The sequence below is a fragment of the Scyliorhinus torazame genome, chromosome 11 (genome assembly GCF_047496885.1).
Source record: "Scyliorhinus torazame isolate Kashiwa2021f chromosome 11, sScyTor2.1, whole genome shotgun sequence".
Classification (NCBI taxonomy): domain Eukaryota; kingdom Metazoa; phylum Chordata; class Chondrichthyes; order Carcharhiniformes; family Scyliorhinidae; genus Scyliorhinus; species Scyliorhinus torazame.
The window spans coordinates 210,666,798-210,690,964 of record NC_092717.1 but is presented as its reverse complement, the minus strand read 5'-3'; the positions used below and the strand labels follow the sequence as shown (position 1 = coordinate 210,690,964).

The window sequence follows — 24,167 nt, the reverse complement described above, 5'->3', positions numbered from 1 at the left end:
AGGAACTTCCTGGTGTGGAACTTCCGTACTCCTGGCAATGCTCCTCTCACATATGTGGTGGGACCAGTGAAAGTTGCACTGCAAACAGGCCTCAACGAAAACTCACGAGCAAGATTGAAACACAAAATATTTAGGTCCCAGCCTAATTCCTGAATCATTTCCCAACCAATTTATGTTTTGCATATTTTTTGGTCAATTATCTGAACGGCCTCATTCAGGATTCTACAATCACTGCAAATTTTTGGTGAAAGCCATTGCATATTCTATTTTCATACAACAGCTGCATATTGGTAGTTACATTTTTCTAGATACAGCCACAACATCAGAGTCTAAAAACATTTTGATTATATAAGTGACCTGGGCTCTGTCGAATATGATGAGGTTAATAATATGAAGCTGGGTAATGTTGCATAGCAACCGTTGACTTGTGAAATGATCTCTGCGTTGACAGGATTCTTCCAGCCAATAGTTTATTGTCAGAGTTATTAAAGTGTGCACCCTGCACTATGTACCATTATAGTATGATTGTCTCCCTTGATTGGTTTAAAAAAAAAGATTTTTCTGATTTACCGTGCTCTGCCTCAGCATACTGAGAACAGGGTGTCATTTTAATTGTGAAGAAATATGATGTCAATCTGACAGTCAATTTCATCTTCTGTGAATGGTGAAATTAGATTAACTGTGGGGTAGCTGAAGTTGAAACTTCACCCTCATTTGACATTACTTTGTTGATGCTCATGTGATGGTCCAATGTTATACTAAACCCCACCCACAAGCCATTTGGTGAGATGAGATTCAAGCCCACTCTCTCTCTACACCATCCTCTCCATAGTGCTGAATTTCACAAGCCCCTTTTTGTTTGATATGTAAGATAATGCTGACAAATGGTAACAGTGATACCAAAGAAGCTGCAGAACCCTTCCGCTGTCTTTGTACAAATACCTCATACTTTTTGCCGAGTATGGCTGCACTGTTAATATTAAGTTGTCACTACCTAAAAATTATATCTTTCTCCCCGTTTGGAAACTGATGTTGAATTTGCTTGTCAGAAAGGTTAAGCATGCTAACCAGTAGCTATCTTTCTGTGAAGTGAGCACTCCTGCTCTCATATGCTGAGTTTCTCTGTGTAGGTTTATGTAAACTACAAGCATGGAAGCTAATGCAACTGTCCCAGTGCAGGCTGCAGTCAATAGATGTTGTGTGAATATGGGATATGGAGCAGCGCTGGAGATCCAGACCTCATGCATTCTTGATTACTCAGACCTTAAATCGAGGTCCATAAACAACAATGACCTCTTGTGTTACAGTGGATGGAAAATGGCAAAAGTGGAGCAGTTGGGAACCATGCACCAAAAGTTGTGATGGTGGGACACAACTTCGAGTGAGGGTATGCTCTGGGCCATTTTTTGGAGGACTGCAATGTGATGGACCTCAAGAGGAATACAGGTTGTGCAATGACAAAAAATGCCCAGGTAAATATTTTGGTTTCTGGCTACAATCTTACCTAGAATTAATGTGGATGGTGCAATTGGGAAATGCTTTTGTGCCTAACCTTCTTGCCATTAAATAATGATCAGTGTTACCATTCCATAAATAGTGACCTACTGTGGGTCTGCAACATCGATTCACCAATGTGGCAGTAAAGATGGGAAATTACAGTTTTGAGAAAATTGAGATGTTATTCTTAAATAAAAGAAGATTTAGTCAAGGTTATTTTTGAAACAAAAGGAAATGAAGGGCTGTAAGAGAATGAGAAGGCAATTGACAAGAACTACAACTATCAGAAAATTCCATCCAGGCTCGTAGTGAGAAGACTGATATGTGACCTGATCGAGATCTTTTAAAATTCAGAAGGGATTCAACAAAGTAGATACAGAGAATATTTTTCCACTTGAAGGAAGTCAGGGTAATCATTCATAAATCAAACAAGAAATGCAGCCTTACTCAGAGAATGGTGAGAATATGAAATTCATTGTATTGAATTGCATAGTTGCATTTAAGGGCAAGCTAAATCTGATAATAATGTGAGATGGAGGAGGATGGGAGGATGCTTATGTGGAGCATAATTCCAGGTATAGATCTGATGTACTGAATGGCCCTGTTTCTGTATTGTAAATTCAATGGCACAGATTGCACAGTTAGTTGTTTGAGTTTAGAATGCTTTGTTATTGGAATTTGAAGTTTATTTTTCAATGGAAGCCTCACGTCGGTAGTGAGGATAATTCTCGAATCCAGTGTCAAGGATTTTATAGCGTACTATAGGACTTTAGAAAACAGTGGAAGAATCAGACAGAGCCAGCATGGATTTAGGAAGGAGAAATCGTGCTTGACAAATCTGTTGAAATTCTTTGAAAATGTAACTAGTAGAGTTGATAAGGGGGAGCTAGTCGATGTGGTATATTTGGACTTCCAGAAAGCATTTGCCAAAGTCCCACATAAGAGATTATCGTGCAATCAGTAGAACAGTGGTTAACACAATTGCTTCACAGCACCAGGGTCCCAGGTTTGATTCTCGGCTTGGGTCACTGTCTGTGTGGTGAATTCACGTTCTCCCCGTGTCTGCGTGGGTTTCTTCCAGGTGTTCCGGTTTCCTCCCACAGTCCAAATATGAGCACGTTAGGTGGATTGGCCATGCTAAATTGCCCTTAGTGTCCAAAAAGGTTAGGTGGTGTTACTGGGTTATGGGGATAGGGTAGAGGTGTGGGCTTAGGTGAGGTGCTCTTTCCAGGGGCCAGTGCAGATTTTGAAATGAAAAATGAAAATAGCTTATTGTCACAAGTAGGCTTCAATGAAGTTACTGTGAAAAGCCCCTAGTCGCCACATTCCAGCGCCTGTTCGGGGAGGCTGGTACAGGAATTGAACTATGCTGCTGGCCTGCCTTGGTCTTCTTTAAAAGCCAGCAATTTAGCCCAGTGTGCTAAACTAGCCAATGGCCTCCTTCTGCACTGTAGATTCTATGATTTTAAGAAGATTACAGCACATGGGATTGGAGGATTCTAAGAAGATTACAGCACATTGAGATCGATAGAAAACTGGTTGGCTAAAAGGAAACAAGGAGTAGGAATTAACGGGTTTTTCAAATTGGCAGGCAGTAACTAGTGGGGTGCCACAGGAATCGGTGCTGGGACCCCAGCTATTCACAATATATCTTCATGATTTGGGCTAGGGAACAAAATGTAACGTCTCAAAGTTTGTAGATGATACCAAGTTGGGTGGAAGGGTGAACTGTGATGAGGATGCAGAGATCCTTCAGCATGATCTGGACAGGTTGGGCGAGTGGGCAAATCAATGGCAGATGCAGCATAATTTGGATAAATGTAAGGTTATTCACTTTGGAAGCAAAAACAAGAAGGAAGATTACTACCTGAATAGCTGTAAATTGGGAGAGGGGAGTGTGTAGCGGGCCCTGGGTGTCCTTGTGCACCAGTCGCTGAAGGTAAGCATGCAGGTTACAGCAGGCGGTAAAGAAGGTAAATAATATGTTGGCTTTAATTGTGAGAGGTTTCGAGTACAGAAGCAGGGATGTGTTGCTGAAATTGTACAGGGCCTTGGTGAGGTTACACCTAAAATATTGTGTGCAGTTTTAGTCTCCTTTTCTGACGAAGGGTGTTCTTGCTCTCGAAGGTGTGCAGTGAAGGTTTACCAGGCTGATTCCATGGATGGACGCATGAGGAGAGACTGATTAGGTTAGGATCGTTTTTGCTGGAGTTCAGATGAATGAGGGGGGATCTCATAGAGCCTTATAAAATTCTAACAGGACTAGGTAGGGTGAATACAGGGAAGATGTTCCCGATGGTGGGTGTGTCCAGAACCAGGGGTCACAGTCTGAGGATTCAGGGTAGATCATTTAGGACAAAGATGAGGAGACATTTCTTCACCCAAAGAGTGGTGAGCCTGTGGAATTCATTACCACAGGAAGTAGTTGAGGCAAAGGCAAAGACATTGAATACATTCAAGAGGCAGCTTGATATGGCTATTGAGGTGAATGGGATCAAAAAGTGTCATGGGGAGAAAGCAGGATTAGGCTCTTGAGTTGGACGATCAGCCATGATCGTGACAATTGGCGGAGAAGGCTCGAAGGGCCGAATGGCCTCCTCCTGCTCCTATCTTTTTTGTTTCTATGGAATGTGGGCACCACCGGCAAGGCTAGCAATTTCTGCTCACCCCTAATTGCCCTTGAACTGAATGGCTTTCTGGGCCATTTCAGGGTGCAACTGAGAGTCAGCCATGTTGCTGTGGGTCTGGAGTCACATATAGGCCAGACCAGGTAAGGATGGAAGATTTCCTTCCCCGAAGGGAGAACAAGTATTGAACTAGATGTGCTCTTATGACAATCAATGGTAGTTTCATGGCTACCATTGCCCAAACGAGTTTTTTATTCCAGAATTATTAATTAATTGAATTTAAATTCTCTCAGCTGCCGTGGTGGGATTTTTACCCATTTCCCCAGAGCATTAGTCTGAGTAGCTGGATTACTAGTCCAGTGACATTACCATTATGCCACTGCCCCCACTCTCCCAACAAATTAAAGTAAAGACCATTGCATCAAGTGGATAATTATTTGAAGCAGAGGAGGGAATGATAGGAATTATTTTTGGGTGGCTTTCACAAAGAGCTGGACTGATTGTTCTCGGGTATCGTAAAGGCCCTGCGTTTCTATATGTTTATTTCTGCAGAGTAAGCACAGAGGAGGAAGGGAGGGAGACAGCCTGGGTTGTCCAAGCAGTTGGTTTAAAAATGGTATTGGCAGGAGAGGAGACGTGGGAGTGTTTTACCGTCAACACCTTTCATTTAGAAAACTTTGTACAATGGGACCAAGTCAGAAAGAAGCAAAGAGCTAAATAATTATGTATCAATAATAGATTGATATGATCAGAGCGCAGGGAATCAACACATTCATGTTTAGCTCTTTATGATATTATAAGCAGTTGCTGACAGTTACCGCAGTGAGACACAATTATCAAATTGTTGAGGATTACACTCAAATGAGCCATCTGCCCTGTTACTTAGCAACCAATAGTGTTTCCATGGCTGCTGTTTTAAAATGGTTGTCAAGGTCTTTTTTTAATTAAAAAGTAGAAATTCTCAGTAAGTAGTGACAAAGATAATTACACTAAAAAAGCAAACATCAAGGTCAGGGTAGGAGGAATTATGCGTTCAAATTTTAAAAAGCAATTTAAAAATGGTTATAAGTGAAAAATAAGGCTCTAAGCATCCTTTAAATGCCTTGAACCCCTCAGCAGCTGTCTAACAAATCTGCAGCCCAGGAAGGACCATTAAGTCGACATCCATATTGTAACAAGAATATTTCCATCACTGCTGATGGTGAAAGATAATGGGATTAAATATATCAATTTATGTACATGATGGACAATTGCCTTACTCTATTCCCTATTTCTACACCAGCCCCAATCCCTCCTCAAATTTGACTGAGCCTCTGATTTTGGAATTATACTCTTATACACGTTCTTTTATTGACCCAGCATTCATAGTAAAGGCAGATCAAATTGTGGATTGTCTAAAACCCCTCCTCCATATAAAAAATAAATTATCAGCACATTTTGCATTTGCACAGCAAAGTCAGTCCTTTCTAGCTTCTTTGGTTGCAGCAGGTTTTACAGGCAAGGCTAATATTTATTGCCGATGTGATGGATATGCTGCCACATTGCACAGGCAGGGATTTTGAGGGCTTGGATCTAGCTGTAACGAAAGAATAGTGATTTGTATCCAAGTCAGGCGGTTGTGTGACTTGGAGGGGAGCTTGGAGGTGGTCATATTTATACCTTGGTGGAGAGGCTCAGTGCAGTAAGAGATAAACGAAATACTGTAAAATGTGGAGACTCTGACCAGCTGCCGTAGCAACAGCACTATCTGCTTGGCCCAGTTGAGCTTCTGAACATAGGTGGGTCCCAAAATGTTGGTGGCGAAGGACTGGGAAATGATAATGTCACTTAATGTTAAATGGAAGAGGTTTGGCCTCCCTTCTTGGAGATAGCCATTGGTCAGCACTTAAGTTGAAGAGATCGTTCAAGCTTCTTCTGCCAACCTCATTAGGCATGTTCAGTGTGTGTTTTAGTGCGCTAGCACCCTATTTGGGTAGGCTCCAATTAACAGGCCTTTAACTTTCCACTATGAAAGTGTCTAGTTCTAGTGGATCTTCTATTGTGTTTCTACATTTGGTACAGTGGGTCCTCTATTGTACTTCTACACTTAATGCCTAACCTTCCTTAACGCCATCTTTCTCTCGCTTTCACGGCAGCACAGTGGCACAGTGGTTAGCATTGCTGCCTCACGGCACTGAGGTCCCAGGTTCGATCCCGGCTCTGGGTCACTGTCCATGTGGAGTTTACACATTCAACCCCGTGTTTGCGTGGGTTTCGCCCCCCCACAACCCAAAGATGTGCAGGGTAGGTGGATTGGCCACGCTAAATTGCCCCTTCATTGGAAAAAATGAATTGGGTACTCTAAAATAAAATTAAAATCTTTCTCTCGCTTTCTGTCTAAGTTGGACGTGCAACTTAGACAACTGCTTTGGTGGTGGTTTTCTCCAACTGGGACACGGGCGGGGGAGGGCGCCACCCGATGCCTCTCCTGCCATTAATACAATCATTGCAAGGAGGGGGTGGGCGGGTGGGAAGTCATGCTGCAGGTTTGCCACCAATGGCACAACATGCCCTGTTTTGCTGGTCTACCCACCTGCTTTCCTACCCATGGGTGGCCCATAAAATCCAACCCAAAATTTTCAGGTACACAGACAGCTGAAGCCAACAGGAATCAGCTGGCCAGAAGTAAAATAAACCCTGATCCACGCAGCCTGCAGAAATCATCCATTTTTAATAAAAATTTGATGCATGGGTCTTTTTCTGGCTTGTCCTCTGCAGGGGAGGAAAGGATAAAAATACGTCAGACACGACTGAGAACAATTTAAATTAATTACCTGAAAATTTTGCAGGACACAGCAGTAAGTATTGCTGAACTCATCTTCACCCTGAGGAGGAATTTGCTTTCTCCCCTTTTAAAATATCCCTGGCATCATGAGGGTCCACAGCTCGGTTCTGCTCACAATACCATTAAGCACAATTACTTTGGTTCTTCACACTGTCTCATAGGAGATTTTAAATTTGGGCTTGTGTTAATTAGCATGTGCAGGAGCGTGGGTGCAATGTCATCGCAGCCAGAAGGGTGCAGTATCAGAAGCATTTTAGGCACAATTTGCTGATTGCGCCCTTGCAGGCAGAATCAGAGCCCATGTCTAATTTAAAAGCCATGTTTATACCACTCTATATTCCAGTCGTCTTCTCAAATGATGCTGGTGTCCTTCCAATACTTTGGACTTAGTGTTGCTTCAGAGATACAGAAATATTTCGACATTTAGTCACTCAAAATCACTCAGTCACTTGCAAAGCTTGTCAAAATAACATCAACCTGTATTTAACATGGATTTCAATGTGCTGTCTACTCTGATTCTAGGCATTGCAAAATTTTTATGTCATGAAGGAATGTCCAGAGAGGCGGCACGGTGGCACAGTGGTTAGGACAGCTTCTCTCACGGCGCCGAGGACCCGGGTTTGATCCCGGCCCTGGGTCACTGTCGGTGTGTTCTCCCCGTGTCTGCGTGAGTCTCACCCCCACAACCCAAAGGTGTGCAGGACAGGTGGATTGGCCACACTAAATTGCCCCTTAATTGGAAAAAAAAAATAATTGGGCACTTTAAATTTTGAAAAATGAAGGAACGTACATGCTCACTGATTTCAGTAGTCATGGACCCTGTTCGGGAATTTAACACAGGCGCATAGATGTAACCTAATGTACTTAAACTTCAGTTGAGTTCTTCAGTTGCCAAGTCTTAATACCAATCCTGTCAATAAGTTGTAGTTCAAGCCCATCGTTGCTATGTATCACAGCCTCAGTTAAATTTCCGCCTCTGTTTCCATGGACACAGTTTCAAACAGTGATAGCTAATTCTCCACAATATGGTAAAAAAAGAGCTGATGAAATGGCATTTTGTCACACAGAAGAGCACATCGTCAAAATATCGAAATCAAAATGATATATGCAAGATTTAAGGGCCAGATACCCTGGTTGAAATCTCCCATTTATTAAATGGTATAAAGGACTGAAAGAAAGGTTTGCTTAAACTATTCATTTACCTTAACTACGGAATAATTTCTGCTTCAGAACCTCATGAGTATTGTCAGGAAGAAAATTACAATTCTGTGGTGTGGACAAAGACACCAGCCGGAGAGTCTGCGGTCGTCAGCTGTCCACCAAGTGCTGCAGGTAACCATTGCTGACAGGCTGGGAATAAGCCTTGTTCTTCCTTTTGAGGGGACATCTAATCAGTACCTAAAAATGGGAAGTTCTAAACAAGCACAATGTAGGAATTAGGAAGTGAGGGTGGGGTGGGGGGGGGAAGTCAGTGACTTTCAGATGCTTTTTGAAATATATTGGCCTCAATATTAACTGCTTGTCACACGGCCCTCATATTGCAGGGATTGGTGTGTGGTGTATGGAATAAAACTTAAAAATCAATGATCACATTCAGAGCTTACTACACGGGTGTCCACCCTGTTTTTTACTCATGGCAATTTGCACAGTATGCATATATCCTGTCTTGGAGAGGAAGGAAACTTCATTTGCATATTTAAATCAGGTCCCCATAGTTCAACTGAGGAATTGGTTAAAAATGAATGCCTGAAATCCAAATTTCTCAGGGCGTACAAAATTCAGCAGCAAAATAGCTGCTGGCTTCAGAAGGTCAGCAATTTCTTTATGGCACTTCATGTGGGTCAAGCAGAGCAGAAGTATTCCTCCTTTCCCACAAATATGAATTACTTACTGTTCCTTGTGGTCTGTCCTCAGTGCTGTGATTGATGACAACCCCGACCCCCACTAACTGACCACAAAACCACACTCCTAATCAGCGGTCTCTATCTCTCTCCCGCTTTCAAATTAGTCACAGTGCAATAGAGGAGGAATTTCTGGAGTATATAGCTTTCTGACTAATACTTTGAGGAGGCAACAAGAGAACATTTTGGACTAGGTGTTGTGCAATGAGAAATGATTCGTTGGCAATTTAGTTGTGAGAGGACCCATGGGGATGAGTGATGAAAATATGATAGAATTCTTTCTCAAGGTGGATAACGATGTGCAGGTTAGGTCGATTGGCCAGGATAAATTTCCTCTTAGTGTGAAAAAGATTAGGTGGGTTATTGGATTACAGGGATAGGGTTGAGGCATTAAGCAGGATGCTCATTCCAAGGGCTGGTGCAGCCTCGATGGGCCGAATGGCCTTCTTCTGCACTGTAAATTCTATGAGGTAGTTGATTCCGAGACCAAAGTCCTGAATCTCAATAAAGGTAACTATGATAGTATGAGGCATGAGCTGGCTATGATGGACTGGGAAACATTACTGAAAGGAAAGACAGTTGACAGGCAATGGCAGGCATTCAAGGAATGAATAGGTGAATTCCAAAGATTGTTTATTACTATTTGGCGCAAGAGTAGAAAAGGAACGTTGGCCAAACCTGTCTTACAAGGGAAATTAGAGATAGTATAAGATTCGAAGAAGTAGCATACAAATTAGCAAGAAAAAGCAATGGATCAGAGGATTGGGAACAGTTTAAAATTCAGCAAAAATGGACCAGGGGATTGATAAAGAAGGGGAAAATACAATATGAAAGTAAGCTCGCGGGGAACATAAAAACTAACTGTAAAAGTTTCTATAGGTATGTAAAGAGAAAAAGGTTAATAAAAATAAATGTTGGCCCCTTACAGTCAGAAATGGAGGAATTCATAAATGGGAAACAAAGAAATGGCTGAGGAGCTAAATTCTTACCTTGCTTCTGTCTTCACAAAGGAAGACATGAATAATGTACCGGAAGTTCTGAGAAAAATGAGTTTTTGTGAGGCGCTGAAGGAAATCAGTATTAACAGAGAAATATGGTTTGAGGTAAATCAATGGGATTGAAGGTGGATAGATCTCCAGGGCCTGGTAATTTTCATCCCAGACTGCTTAAGGAAGTGGCCCTGGATATAGTAGATCCATTGATGGTCATTTTCCAAAATGCTTTGGACTCTGGAACAGTTCCTGCAGATTGGAAGGTAGCAAATGTAACCTCGCTATTCAAAAAGGAGTTCGAGAGAAAACAGGGAACTATAGACCAGTCACCTAACGTCGGTAGTATGGAAGTTGCTCGAGTCCATTATCAAGGATTTCATAGCACAGTATTTGGAAAGCAGTGGTATAAACAGCCAAAGTCAACATGGACCTATGAAAGGAAAATCATGCTTGACAAACCTATTGGAATTCATTGAAGATGGAACTAGTAGAGTTGACCAGGGAGAATGGGTTGATGTGGTTTATTTAGACTTTCAGAAGGTTTTTGACAAGGTCTCACATAGCAGATTACTATGTAAAGTTAAAGCACATGGGATTGCAGGTAGCTTCTTGAAATAGATAGAAAGCTGGTTCGCAGACAGGAAGCAAAGAGTTGGAATAAATGAGTCTTTTTCTGATTGGCAGGCAGTGACTCATGGGCTACCACAGGGATCTGTGCTAGAACCCCAAATAGTCACATTGTACATTCATGATTTGGACAAGAGAACTAAATGTACCAAATTTGATGATATGACACAAAGTTGGATGGGAGGGTGAGCTGTGAGGGGGATGCAGAGTTACTTCAGTGGGATTTGGACAGGCTGAGTGAGTGGGCTCACATGGCAGATGCAGTATAATGTGGATAAGTGGCTATCCACTTCGGTAGCAAAAATAGTAAGATTATTGAATGGGTGTAAATTGAGAGAGGTGGCTACTCATCAAGACATTGTGTCCTCATGTAATAGTTGCTAAATGTAAGTCCGCAAGTACAACAGGCACTAAAGAAGACAAATGGTATGTTGGCCTTCATAGCCAGAGGATTTGAGTATAGGAACAAGGATGTCTGACTGCAATTGTATAGGGTATTGTTGAGACTACACTTGGAGTATTGTGTGGGGATTTGGTGTCCTTATCTGAGGAAGGATCAAAACAAATTGCTGCAGATGCTGAAATCTGAAACAAAAGCAGAAAATACTGGAAAATCTCAGCAGGGAAAAGGGAGCTAACGTTTCAAGTCTGGATGATTCTTTGTCAAAGCTGAGGAAGGATGTTCTTGCTATGGAGGGAGTGCAGCAAAGGTTTACCAGGCTGATTCCTGGGATGGCAGGTCTGTCATTTGAGGAGAGACTAAGTTGGTTAGGATCATACTGATTGGAGTTCAGGGGCAAAATTCTCCCCCGACGGCGGGATGTCGCCGACTGGCGCCAAAGACGGCGCCAATCAGACGGGCATCGCGCCGGCCCAAAGGTGCAGAATGCTCCGCATCTTTGGCGGCCTAGCCCCAACATTGAGGGGCTAGGCCGACGCCAGAGGGATTTCCGCCCCGCCAGCTGGCGGAAATGGCGTTTGTTGCCCCGCCAGCTGGCGCGGAAATGCGGCGCATGCGCGGGAGCATCAGCGGCCGCTGTCAGTTTCCCGCGCATGCGCAGTGGGGAGAGTCTCTTCCGCCTCCGCAATGGTGGAGGCCGTAGCTGAGGCGGAAGGGAAAGAGTGCCCCATGGCACAGGCCCGCCCGCCGATTGGTGGGCCCCGATCACGGGCCAGGCCACCGTGGGGGCACCCCCCGGGGCCAGATCGCCCCGTGCCCCCCCCAGGACCCCGGAGCCCACCCACGCCACCTGGTCCCGCCGGTAAATACCAGGTTTGATTTACGTCGGCGGGACAGGCAATTTCTGGGCGGGACCATCCAGGCCGGAGAATCCAGCGGGGTGTCCCGCCAACCGGCGCGGCCCGATTCCCGCCCCTGCCCAATCTCCGGTACCGGAGACTTCGGCGGGGGCGGGGGCGGGATTCACGGCGGCCAACGGCCATTCTCCGACCCGGCGGGGGGTCGGAGAATGACGCCCCAGAAGAGTGAGAGGGGATCTCATTGAAACTTACAAAATTCTAACAGGATTAAACAGGGTACATTCAGAAAGAAGATTCCGAATGGTGGGGAGTCCAGAACTAGGGCTTTGGTTGAGAATAATGGCTAAACCTTTTGGGACTGAGGCGAGGAGAAATTTCTTCACCCAAAGAGTGGTGAATCTGTGGAACTCACTACCACAGAAAGTAGTTGAGGCCAAAATGTTGTGTGATTTCAAGAAGGAATTAGATATAGCTCTTGGGACTGAAGGGATCAAGGGATATGGGGAGAAGGCAGGATCAGGATATTGAATTTGATGATTATTCATGATCTAATGAATGGTGGCGCATGCTTGAAGGGCCAAATGGTCTCCTCCTGCTCCTATTTTCTATGTATGGTCCTGTGTATGTTTCTTTCCCGATTGTTAGAAACTATCTATGATGATCCCTGGCAATGTTCTTCTATTGCTGGCTTCCCCACTAGATGGTCAGCCTATCAATCAAGGCAATGGGAAATAGAAGAGAGGAATTATAACTTAGTATATTGGAGATGGGATTCTTATTCTCCATGTAGAGTATCAACAGTCACCACCTTAACACAGATTAAAAATCTTACAACATCAGGTTAAAGTGAATTCACCTGAGGAAGGAGCTGCACTCCTAAAGCTAGTGATTCGAAACAAACCTGTTGGACTTTAATCTGGTGTTGTAAGACTTCTTACTGTGCCCACCCCAATCCAGCGCCGGCATCTCCACGTCAGATTAAAAATGGTGGCGGGAAATTGTGATGCATTTTCCAAACAGAAAAGCAATATGCCTTTAATATATGTGGGGCATTTTATCAAAACAGTGTACTTGAGGCAGAAGATACTGTGAGAACACAAATATTGCTGTCTGAATCATCGGCTATCAGGGGACCATCAAGATAATATTTTGTGAGTGAGAAGGGGTAAAGGGTAAGAGAAGAGGCAGGGCCAGTTGATTATGAGTAGGAAGGGGAAGAAGGAGACCCTCAGCCAGATTGTACAAGCCAGAGGATCCTCAGAGTTAACCACAGGTGATTGCAATGCAACAGATTTGTTCTGTACCGTGAATCAAATTGCATCTCAACTAAGGAGACCTGCTAATTGCTTCAGCTAATGAGCTTAATTCATTTTGGTAATTTCTTTTGAATCAACACCTGCATTAAGATGGGATGAAGAGGAATACCTCTTTGGGCTTATCAGGTATTTGCAGGAGGACGATGCTAATTGTAATTTCTCTGTATAATGACATTGAGAAATGCAACTACTAAATGTTTTGATGTCCTCAGGAATAATCCTGAGAAATTGTGTCCTAGATGATGAGGGAATCGCGTTTTGGGAGCCTCCGCGTTTTACCAAATGCATTTCCAATGACTACCAGATGCTGCAGTCAGAGGTAAGTGTATCACTTAACACTCAGTACGGAGGTATATTGTTTGTTATGCTTCATAAGAAGAGCATTTTCCTGCCAGTTCTGCCTTAATAATCTCTGTTATTCACCTCTTTCTGTCCATTGATCCACTCATTATAAGCCTCATTTGTACATTAACTGGATGCTTTTGTTTGGCATTTATCTCTCCAAACTGATATTTTCCTCAATATCCGCCCTGATTACAGCTTTCATAAAATCTACTCATGATAGACAGGTAAAGGCCAAGGCAGTTCTCAATTTAAGAGACTTAGATGTTATAAACTGTTGTGTTGGCTCTTAACTTCGTTTTGAATTGGCCCAACAAGTCAGCCAGTGGTTTAAGAAGTTGGTCCACGACATCTTCCCAGGAAAGCTAGTGAAGAACAATACTCGCTGGATCAGCCAGTGAAATACTAATCTCAAGAATGAAGAACACATAAAAGAACACAGAAAAACAGCACAGATTCTGGAAGGATCTCCCATTACCGTTAAACCTCAAATATGGAATTGACAGATTTGATTTCATATTTCAATTCATTTTTTAAAATTCGGAAATTAACCAGTTTATCACGACCAATAACTATAAAATGTCAGTATTTGGGAAATATTCACTTCCATATATATTGCTATTGTCATCGATGTCCTTGGCCTCCTACACTATTCCAATGAATTTCAAGGAGCAGCAGTTCACCTTTTGGTCAGGCACTTTTCAGCCTTCTGGATTCAACATGGGGGCTCACCAATTTTAGATATGGATCATTTTTCTTTCAGGCAGCTGTTGCTGGTGATGATTCTGTTTTTGCCATTTACAGATCTTCCAGATCCATCTTTTGTTCCTTCATAACCCTTTACCGCCCCCTTTTGACTTATCCTATAATTTTGTCATTTAACCACTCCTGCTTTCGACCCTATCACCGACCTTCCATTTTGTTATTTCCCCCTGCCCCCTGTTCCACACCTCTGGGCCAGCCTGAAAACGATGACATTTCTAACCTTTATCATGCTGAAAGACTATTGACCAGAAATGTTAACTCGCTGCTGAGAATGTCCAGCATTTTCTGTTTTCATTTCAGATTTTCAGCCTTTTACTTTTGATCAAATCAATTCATGTTTGACTAACTTTGTTGATAACTTTATAGTAACAACCAAGTTAAATTAGAATAATGTGGTTGATGTGTACAATACCTTCAAAATACATTTGATTACAGTATGACCTAATAGCAATATATGTGATTAATGAGGCAGTGGCTGCATGGGTAGGAACCTAGGTCTTGGGCGCAGGAGGAGGTCATTCAGCCCTTTGGATCCGCTCCATCATTCAATAAGATCACGGTTGAGGTTTCAACTCCACTTTGTTCAAGGACTAAAATTGGATAAGGGACCGAAAACAGAGATGAGTGATTTCTTTATTTAGGTTGTTTTATCCACCAAAATGTGTTTCCAATCAGCCTGCTCCAGATCAACCTTTCGACCCCTAATATTTTCCCTTTTCTAGTCTGGGATATTAATCCGTGACTGATTTTTAACCTTCTCCAACTTAATATTGAACCTTATTGTATTATGATCGCTATTTCCTAATTTATTCCCCACTCTGATGTTTTCCATCTGGCCTGCTTGATTTACCACGACCAAATCCAGCAAATGTCCTCCCTTGTAGACTGAAAATATACTGATCCAGAAAGTCCTCCTGCACACACTGCAGGAATTTCTCCCCTTCTGTGCCCCACACTGTATCCTTTTCCCAGACTATAGAAACATAGAAAACAGGTGCAGGAATAGGCCCTTCGAACCTGCATCACCATTCAATATGATGATGGCTGATCATGCAAATTCAGTATCTCATTCCTGCTTTCTCTCCATACCTCTTGATCCCTTTAGCCGCAAGAGCCACGTCCAGCTCCTTCTTGAATATATCCAACGAACTGGCTTCAACAGCTTTCTCTGATAGAGAATCCACAAGTTCGCAACTCTCTGAGAGAAGAAGTTCTTCCTCATCTTCCTATCTTAGGGTAATTGAAATCCCCAACTATCACAACCCTACTTGTCCTGCAAATTTACATAATCTGCCTACAAATGCTCTCTTCTATTTCCTTCCCACTATTTGGAGGTTTATTAAAAATACCCAACAAGGCAACCGCTCCATTCCCGTTTCTCACCTTCAACTATATAAATTCTAATTCAGAAATTTCATCTGCTTCAAGAGCTATGATACTATCTTTGACCAAGTCTGCTGCACCGACTCACTTTTTATCCACCCTGTTTCTATTACAACCTTAAAACCCGGGGTGTTAAGTATCCAGTCTTGTTCTGGCTTGAACCACGTTTCTGTCAATGTTACTATGTCATATCCCCTGAGAGCAATTTTTGTTCTAATTCCCCAATTCTCTTCAGTATATCCCATGCATTTACATACATACTATTTCACCCTGCCCTTATCCCTTTCTTACCCTTTAGGAGGTGACCATTCCTTTGTTCACTGTCAACACTTAAGCCTTCACTCCATTTCCTTTTCCCTATTTCCCATCTTCTCTCTTTTGCCCTCACTGGTACTTCTAGAACTAGGTCTATTTGTCAACCCCTGCCTTACAAGTTTAAATCCATCCCCACTACTCTCTCAGCCAGGAGATTAGTCCTATTTCGGCTCAGGTGAAGCTCATTTCTTTGGAAGAGCTTTCTTCTTTCCCAAAGGTGATCCCAATGTCCCAACAATCGAAACCCCTCCCTTCTACACAAATCAGCCGCATGTTGTTCAAGGACTGGTATCCTTTGGCACTTCATAGAACATACAGTGCAGAAGGAGGCCATTTAAGATTCAGAACAGAGGTAAAAAAGCCAACATAAGTGTACTTTACCTGAATGCTCGTAGTATTCGGAATAAGGTAAATGAGTTGATGGCACAAATCATCGTGAATGACTATGATTTAGTGGCCATTACTGAAACATGGTTAAAGGATGGTCACGACTGGGAGTTAAATATCCAAGGGTATCAAACTATTCGGAAGGACAGAGTGGATGGTAAGGGAGTGGGTGTAGCTCTGTTATTTAAGGATGTCATCCGGGCAACAGTAAGGGATGACATCGGTGCTATGGAGGATAAGGTTGAATCCATTTGGGTGGAAATCAGGAATAGTAAGGCGAAAAAGTCACTGATAGGAGTAGGTCTATAGGCCACCAAATAGTAACATTATGGTGGGGCAGGCAATAAACAAAGAAATAACTGATGCATGTAGAAATGGTACAGCAGTTATCATGGGGGATTTTAATCTACATGTCGATTGGTTTAACCAGGTCGGTCAAGGCAGCCTTGAGGAGGAGTTTATAGAATGTATCCGCGATAGTTTCCTAGAACAGTATGTAATGGAACCTACGAGGGAACAAGCGGCCCTAGATCTGGTCCTGTGTAATGAGACAGGATTGATTCAGGATCTCATAGTTAGGGATCCTCTCGGAAGGAGCGATCCCAATATGGTGGAATTTAAAATACAGTTGGAGGGTGAGAAGGTAAATTCAAGCACTAGTGTTTTGTGTTTAAACAAAGGAGATTACAATGGGATGAGAGAAGAACTAGCTAAGGTAGACTGGGAGCAAAGACTTTATGGTGAAACAGTTGACGAACAGTGGAGAACCTTCCACGCGATTTTTCACAGTGCTCAGCAAAGGTTTATACCAACAAAAAGGAAGGATGGTAGAAAGAGGGAAAATCGACCGTGGGTATCGAAGGAAATAAGGGAGAGTATCAAATTGAAGGAAAAAGCATACAAAGTAGCAAAGATTAGTGGGAGACTAGAGGACTGGGAAATCTTTAGGGGGCAACAGAAAGCTACTAAAAAAGCTATAAAGCAGCGTAAGATAGATTATCAGAGTAAACTTGCTCAGAATATAAAAACAGATAGTAAAAGTTTCTACAAATATATAAAACAAAAAGAGTGGCAAAGGTAAATATTGGTCCTTTAGAGGATGAGAAGGGAGATTTAATAATGGGAGATGAGGAAATGGCTGAGGAACTGAACAGGTTTTTTGGGTCGGTCTTCACAGTGGAAGACACAAATAACATGCCAGTGACTGATGAAAATGGGGCTATGACAGGTGAGGACCTTGAGAGGATTATTATCACCAAGGAGGGAGTGATGGGCAAGCTAACGGGGCTAAAGGTAGACAAGTCTCCTGGCCCTGATGGAATGCATCCCAGAGTGCTAAAAGAGATGGCTAGGGAAATTGGAAACGCACTAGTGATAATTTACCAAAATTCACTAGAGTCTGGGGTGGTCCCGGTGGATTGGAAATTAGCAAACGTGACACCACTGTTTAAAAAAGGAGGTAGGCAGAAAGCGGGTAATTATAGGCCAGTGAGCTTAACTTCGGTAGTAGGGCAGATGCTGGAATCTATCATCAAGGAAGAAATAGCAAGGCATCTGGATGGAAATTGTCCCATTGGACAGACGCAGCATGGGTTCATAAAGGGCAGGTCGTGCCTAACTAATTTAGTGGAATTTTTTGAGGACATTACCAGTGCGGTAGATAACGGGGAGCCAATGGATGTGGTATATCTGGATTTCCAGAAAGCCTTTGACAAGGTGCCACACAAAAGGTTGCTGCATAAGATAAAGCTGCATGGCATTAAGGGTAAAGTTGTAGCATGGATAGAGGATTGGTTAATTAATAGAAAGCAAAGAGTGGGGATTAATGGGTGTTTCTCTGGTTGGCAATCGGTAGCTAGTGGTGTCCCTCAGGGATCAGTATTGGGCCCACAACTGTTCACAATTTACAAAGATGATTTGGAGTTGGGGACCAAGGGCAATGTGTCCAAGTTTGCAGGTGACACTAAGATAAATGGTAAAGCAAAAAGTGCAGAGGATACTGGAAGTCTGCAGAGGGATTTGGATAGGCTAAGTGAATGGGCTAGGGTCTGGCAGATGGAATACAATGTTGACAAATGTGAGGTTAACCATTTTGGTAGGAATAACAGCAAAAGGGATTATTATTTAAATGATAAAATATTAAAACATGCTGCTGTGCAGAGAGACCTGGGTGTGCTAGTGCATGAGTCGCAAAAAGTTGGTTTACAGGTGCAACAGGTGATTAAGAAGGCAAATTGAATTTTGTCCTTCATTGCTAGAGGGATGGAGTTTAAGACTAGGGAGGTTATGCTACAATTGTATAAGGTGTTAGTGAGGCCACACCTGGAGTATTGTGTTCAGTTTTGGTCTCCTTACTTGAGAAAGGACGTACTGACACTGGAGAGTGTGCAGAGGAGATTCACTAGGTTAATCCCAGAGCTGAAGGGTTGGATTATGAGGAGTGATTGAGTAGACTGGGACTGTACTTGTTGGAATTTAGAAGGATGAAGGGGGATCTTATAGAAACATATAAAATTATGAAGGGAATAGATAGGATAGATGCGGGCAGGTTGTTTCCACTGGCGGGTGAAAGCAGAACTAGGGGACATAGCCTCAAAATAAGGGGAAGTAGATTTAGGACTGAGTTTAGGAGGAACTTCTTCACCCAAAGGGTTGTGAATCTATGGAATTCCTTGCCCAGTGAAGCAGTAGATGCACCTTCCTTGATGATAGATTCCAGCATCAAATGTTTTTAAGATCAAGATAGATAGTTTTTTGAAGAATAAAGGGATTAAGGGTTATGGTGTTCGGGCCGGAATGTGGAGTTGAGTCCACAAAAACTCAGCCATGATTTCATTGAATGGTGGAGCAGGCTCGAGGGGCCAGATGGCCTACTCCTTCTAGTTCTTATGTTCTTATGTTCTTATTTGGCCCATCGAGTCTGCACCGACCCACTTAAGCCCTCACTTCTACCTTATCCCCATAATCTAATAACCCTATCTAACCTTTTTTGGACAGTAAGGGCAATTTATCATGGCCAATCCACCTAACCTGTACGTCTTTGGACTGTGGGAGGAAACCGGAGCACCCGGAGGAAACCCACGCAGACACGGGGAGAACGTGCAGACTCTGCACAGGCAGTGACCCAGCAGGGAATTGAACCTAGGAATCTGGTGCTGTGAAGCCACAGTGTTATCCACTGTGCTACCATCATGCAGATGTCCTGGATGTCTTGTGGATCCAAAATCTCACACATCTTGCGGGCGACACACATTACAAGCTTTCCAAGACCCTACCATCTTTACTGGCCAAAATGATGCACACTGCTGAGGCTCTGCTGTTTTGAAGCTCCAAACAACTATCTAGCAGCCCCCTCTCTCTCTTTTTGGTTCTGGGAGGAGGGGTCTTTCTCTGTTTTTATTCAAAGAGGATGGAGGGGAAGAGACACTCGACAACAATGTAATGTTTGGGACTTTACTGTTCTTTGACACTGGGTCCCCCGCGATCCCCTTCTCTTTTAAAAAAAAATATTTTATTCCAAACACAATCAAAAACATACACAAGTAACAACCAAATATGAACATGTTTCGTACTGTTTGTCAATTTCCCCCTTAAAATACCCCCCCCCCCCCCCTGAAATAGAGACAGAAAGCGCCTCCATCTCACATAGAAATTCTCTCCTGACCTACTTAGAGCGAATTTGATCTTCTCCAGTTTTAAAAATTCATTCAAATCCCCTAGCCATGCTGGGACCCCTGGTGGCACTGCCGACCGCCAATTCAGTAAGATTCACCGGCGGGCAATCAGTGAGGTGAAGGCCACAACATGCCCCCCCCCCCCTCCTGCCCCGCCCCATCACCCCCACCTTCCTGCAGCAGCTCTGGCAGGTCTAAATCATCAGAATCCACTGTCCCCAAAAAAACCAACTTTGTACGCACACAAAATATAGAAGTGTTTTTTGCCGGCCCCCTCCCACATCTCTTGCATACATCCTCCACCTTGAGGAAAAACCCACTCAAATGGGCAAAAGTCATTTGGACCCTTTGCACCCACAGAATGAGGTCTAATTTATCTGGTGCATATTTTCATTCCAGGAACGCCCCCCACCCCCCTCCCCCCCACACCACCACCCCAAAAGCTCAATCCCCAATTCTTACCCTCAATTCCGCCTGATCTCCTCCACTGGCACCTTCACCATCTCTACAAACCATCCGGAAATGCCACCAATCCTTACCCCCCACCAACTCATCCTGATTTAGCAATCTATCCAACAGATTATGCTTTGACCACTGAGGGAACAAGTGCAGCTCCTTACACACAAAATCCAGGACCTGAAAATATCTATATTCGCTCCACCTTGGCAACCCAAACTTCCCCTGCACTTCAGTGATCCCCTTCTCTGTTGTAGTGAGTGAGTCAATGTCTCCCAGAATCCTTCTCAGTCACTTCTCAGTACCACCTTCTGTTGGATTCTCCTTTCTACTGTTGATCATCGGGTCCTCTGCGATCCCCTTCTCAGTTATGGTGAGCAAGCCAACCTCTCCCATAATCCTCGTCAGTCACTTCTCACTACCACCCTCTGAATAGATACATTATATTTACTAATTTCACATTGAAGGACATGGTTTGAGATATCCAAGACTAGTGTCTCATCAGAGGGCAATATGGTACATTATTCAGTTGACTTATTCACACAACATCACTTAATAGTGAGATAAAAGTGAAAGGAAAAAACTGCGATTGCTGGAGAGCTGAAATAAAAATTTTAAAAAGTGCTAGAACAAGTCCTGTGGTGTCCATGGAGAGAGACATGGAGTTAGTATTTTGAGCCAAATATGAATCTTCTTCAAAACTTGAGAGGTTGAAATGTGATGGGTTTTATGATGTTGATAAAGGGAGGGAGCAGGTCAAGTGGAAGGTCACAACAGATTACAGGACACGGGAGATTATATATCAATGATGACATGAAACCGAAAGCAAAGAGATTGGTAATCATAGAATTTACAATGCAGAAGGAGGCCATTCGGCCCATCGAGGCTGCACCGGCCCTTGGGAAGAGCACCCGATCCAGGCCCACACCTCCACCCAATCCCCATAACCCGGTAACCCCACCCAATCTTTTTGGACACTAAGGGCAATTTAACATGGCCAATCCACCTAACCTGCACACCTTTGGTCTGTGGGAGGAAACCGGAGCACCTGGAGGAAACCCACGCAGGCACAGGAGAACATGCAGCCTCCTCACAGACAGTGACCCAAGCAGGGAATCGAACCTGGGACCCTGGAGCTGTGAAGCAACTGTGCTAACCACTGTGCTACCATGCTGCAGTAATAGCAGCAATAAAGAAATAAAACACTTATCCAGAGTAGGTGTTGATAGCAGAATAAACATCGACGGGATTCTCCGAAATGGAGGCAGAGTGTTCGCGCCGTCGTGAACACCGTCAAGGTTCACGACGCCGCGAAATGGCCCCTATCCTGACCGATTCAGGGCCCGATAATGGGCTAGGAGCGGCGCCGCATCATTTACATGCACCAGGCCTTGGCGCCGCGTAAAGGCGGCGCCGCATACATGATGCGGCCGGCGCCGCATAACTGCCGTCACCCGCGCATGCACGGGTTGGCCGGCGCCAACCCGCGCATGCGTGGTTGCCGTCCTCTCCGAGTCCGCCCCGCAAGAAGATGTCTGACAGATCTTGTGGGGCTGCGGAAGAAAGGAAATCCTCCTTCAGAGTGGCCAGCCCGACGATCGGTGGGCACCAATCGTGGGCCAGACCCCATTTGAGGCCCCCCCCGGTGCAGGATCCCCCCTCTTCCCCCCGCAAGCCCCCCCCCCCCCCAGCGTTCCCGCGTTGTTCCCGCCGGCAGCGACCAGGTGTGGACGGCGCCGGGGGGAACCCGCCATTTTGGGCAGGCCGCTCGGCCTGGGGACCGGGGGGACCGGTGAATCGCCATTTTGGCTGTCTCGGGCGATTCACTGTACCGCGCCACGCAAAACGCGATTGTGCCGATCTGGCCGCTTCCGTGAATCGCGGGAGAGCGTCGGACCGGCATCACGGGAAAATTTGGCGACCCAGGCGATTCTCCCAACTGGCGCGGGAGCGGAGAATTGCGCCCATCATCTCTGTCTGAAAGCAAATACATGAAAGCAAGGGATAAACTGGCCCTTGGGAATAATCAGAAATCAAAATGGTCTGAAATTGTTGAACTCAAAGTTGAGTCTCGAAGGCTATAATCTGCCTAATTAGAAGATGAGATGCTCTTCTTCCAGCTTGCGTTGGGCTTCACTGGAACATTGAAGCAGGCCGAGGACAGAAATGTGAGCCTGACAGCAAGATGATGAATTGAAGTGGCAGGAGACCGGAAGGCAAAAGTCATGCTTGCAAGCTGACTGGAGGTGTTGTTCAAAGTGGCCACAGTCTGCATCTGGCCTCCCCAATGTAGAAAACACTGCATTGTGAGCAGTGAATCCAACAAATTCAGGAGAATATAGTAAATGCAGTAGACTCAATTGAAAGATGTATGAGTAAATTGCAGCTTCACCTGGAAGGAGTGTTTGGGGCCTTGGACAGTGAGAAGAGCGGAGGTAAAAGGGCAAGTGTTACATCTCCGCATGGGAAGGTGCCATGGGGTGGGTTTGAGATGTTGGGCATGATAGAGAAGTGAGCCAGGTTGTTGCCGAGGGGATGGTCCCTCTGAAATGCTGACAGTGGAGGTGATAGGAAGAAGTGTTTGGTGGTGGCATTGTGCTGGAGTTGGCAGAAATGGTGGAGGCTAATCCTTTGAAGGTGGAGTGTGGTGGTTTGAAAAGTGGAGACAAAGGGACCCCTGTAATGGTTCTGGGAGGGGAATGGCTGAGGGAAGAATTGTGGGAATTAGGTGGTATACAGTTGAGGGCCCTGTCAACCACAGTAGGGAGGAATACTCAGTTCAGGAAAAATGAAGACACACCCCAAGTGCTGTGTGAAAGGTAACATCATCAGAACAGATCCGACGCAGACAGAGAAACTGGGAAAATAGAATGGAATTGTTACAAAAAGCAGGGTGTGACGAAGTGTAGTCATAATTGTTATGGGAGTTGGTAAGCTTGTGATGAATATTACTAGAATGCTTACCTTCAGAAAGGAAGACAGAAATCAAAGTAGGGAAGTGTCAGAGAAAGACCATGTGAAAGTGAGACAAGGGTGGAAATTTGAACCTTTCCAGCTCTGATTGAGAGCCGGAATTGGCACCGATACAGTCATTGATACATTGGAAGCAAAGTTGTGGAAGGTAGCCGAAATAGGACTGGAGCAAGGGATGATTGACATACCCCACAAAAAGGCAAGCACAGTCACACCTTTTACCCAGAGGAGGTGAAACAAGTTAAAAGAGAAATTTTTCTAAAAAAGCACAAGTTCAGCCAGGCAGAGGAGGGTACTGGTGGATGGAGACTGTTTGGGCCTCTGCTCAAGGAAGAAGCAGAGAGCCCTCAGACCTGATGGGCTAGTCAAACTCCCTCTCACAACTTAACTTCCTCACACCCTGCATCATATAAGGACCCTATTCCATTCTTCCAGTTTCTCCATATCCATTGCATCTGTACTGATAGCTTCCCTTTTCCTGAACCCGGAGATATTATTCCCCCCCCCCCCCCCAGTGTGCCCCCCCCCCCCCCCCCAGTGTGCTTGAGAGGGCATCAATTGTGTCCAGCCTTTTTTCCACTTTTCCCTGCATCCCTTCTGTTGCTACCCAGAAGCATGAAAGGATTACTTTTTATCCTCACTTTCCACCCTATCAGCCTTCTTTTCAAAGGATCATCCTCCGCCTTTTCTGCCAACCCTAGCACGATGCCACCCTGTTTATTTCCCTGTTAGCATCCTGAAAACACCGTTCCCTGGTCCATTCTTCTTATCACCCGTAACACCTCATCCCCTTCCCCTGGCACCTTCACAAGGACTCACAGTATGTGT

The 24,167-nt window shown here is 44.3% G+C and overlaps 1 protein-coding gene across 12 annotated transcripts in view; it reads left to right on the top strand.

Annotated features, from left to right (window-relative positions):
- adgrb1a (adhesion G protein-coupled receptor B1a) overlaps positions 1 to 24,167 on the top strand; it is an 888,347-nt gene that overhangs the window by 374,827 nt on the left and 489,353 nt on the right. For all 12 annotated transcript variants that reach the window (XM_072468272.1, XM_072468276.1, XM_072468275.1 and 9 more), the window contains 3 exons: positions 1,308 to 1,472; positions 8,179 to 8,280; positions 13,257 to 13,363. In XM_072468272.1, coding sequence (XP_072324373.1) covers positions 1,308 to 1,472; positions 8,179 to 8,280; positions 13,257 to 13,363 — 374 coding nt within the window. The remainder of the gene's footprint in view (positions 1 to 1,307; positions 1,473 to 8,178; positions 8,281 to 13,256; positions 13,364 to 24,167) is intronic.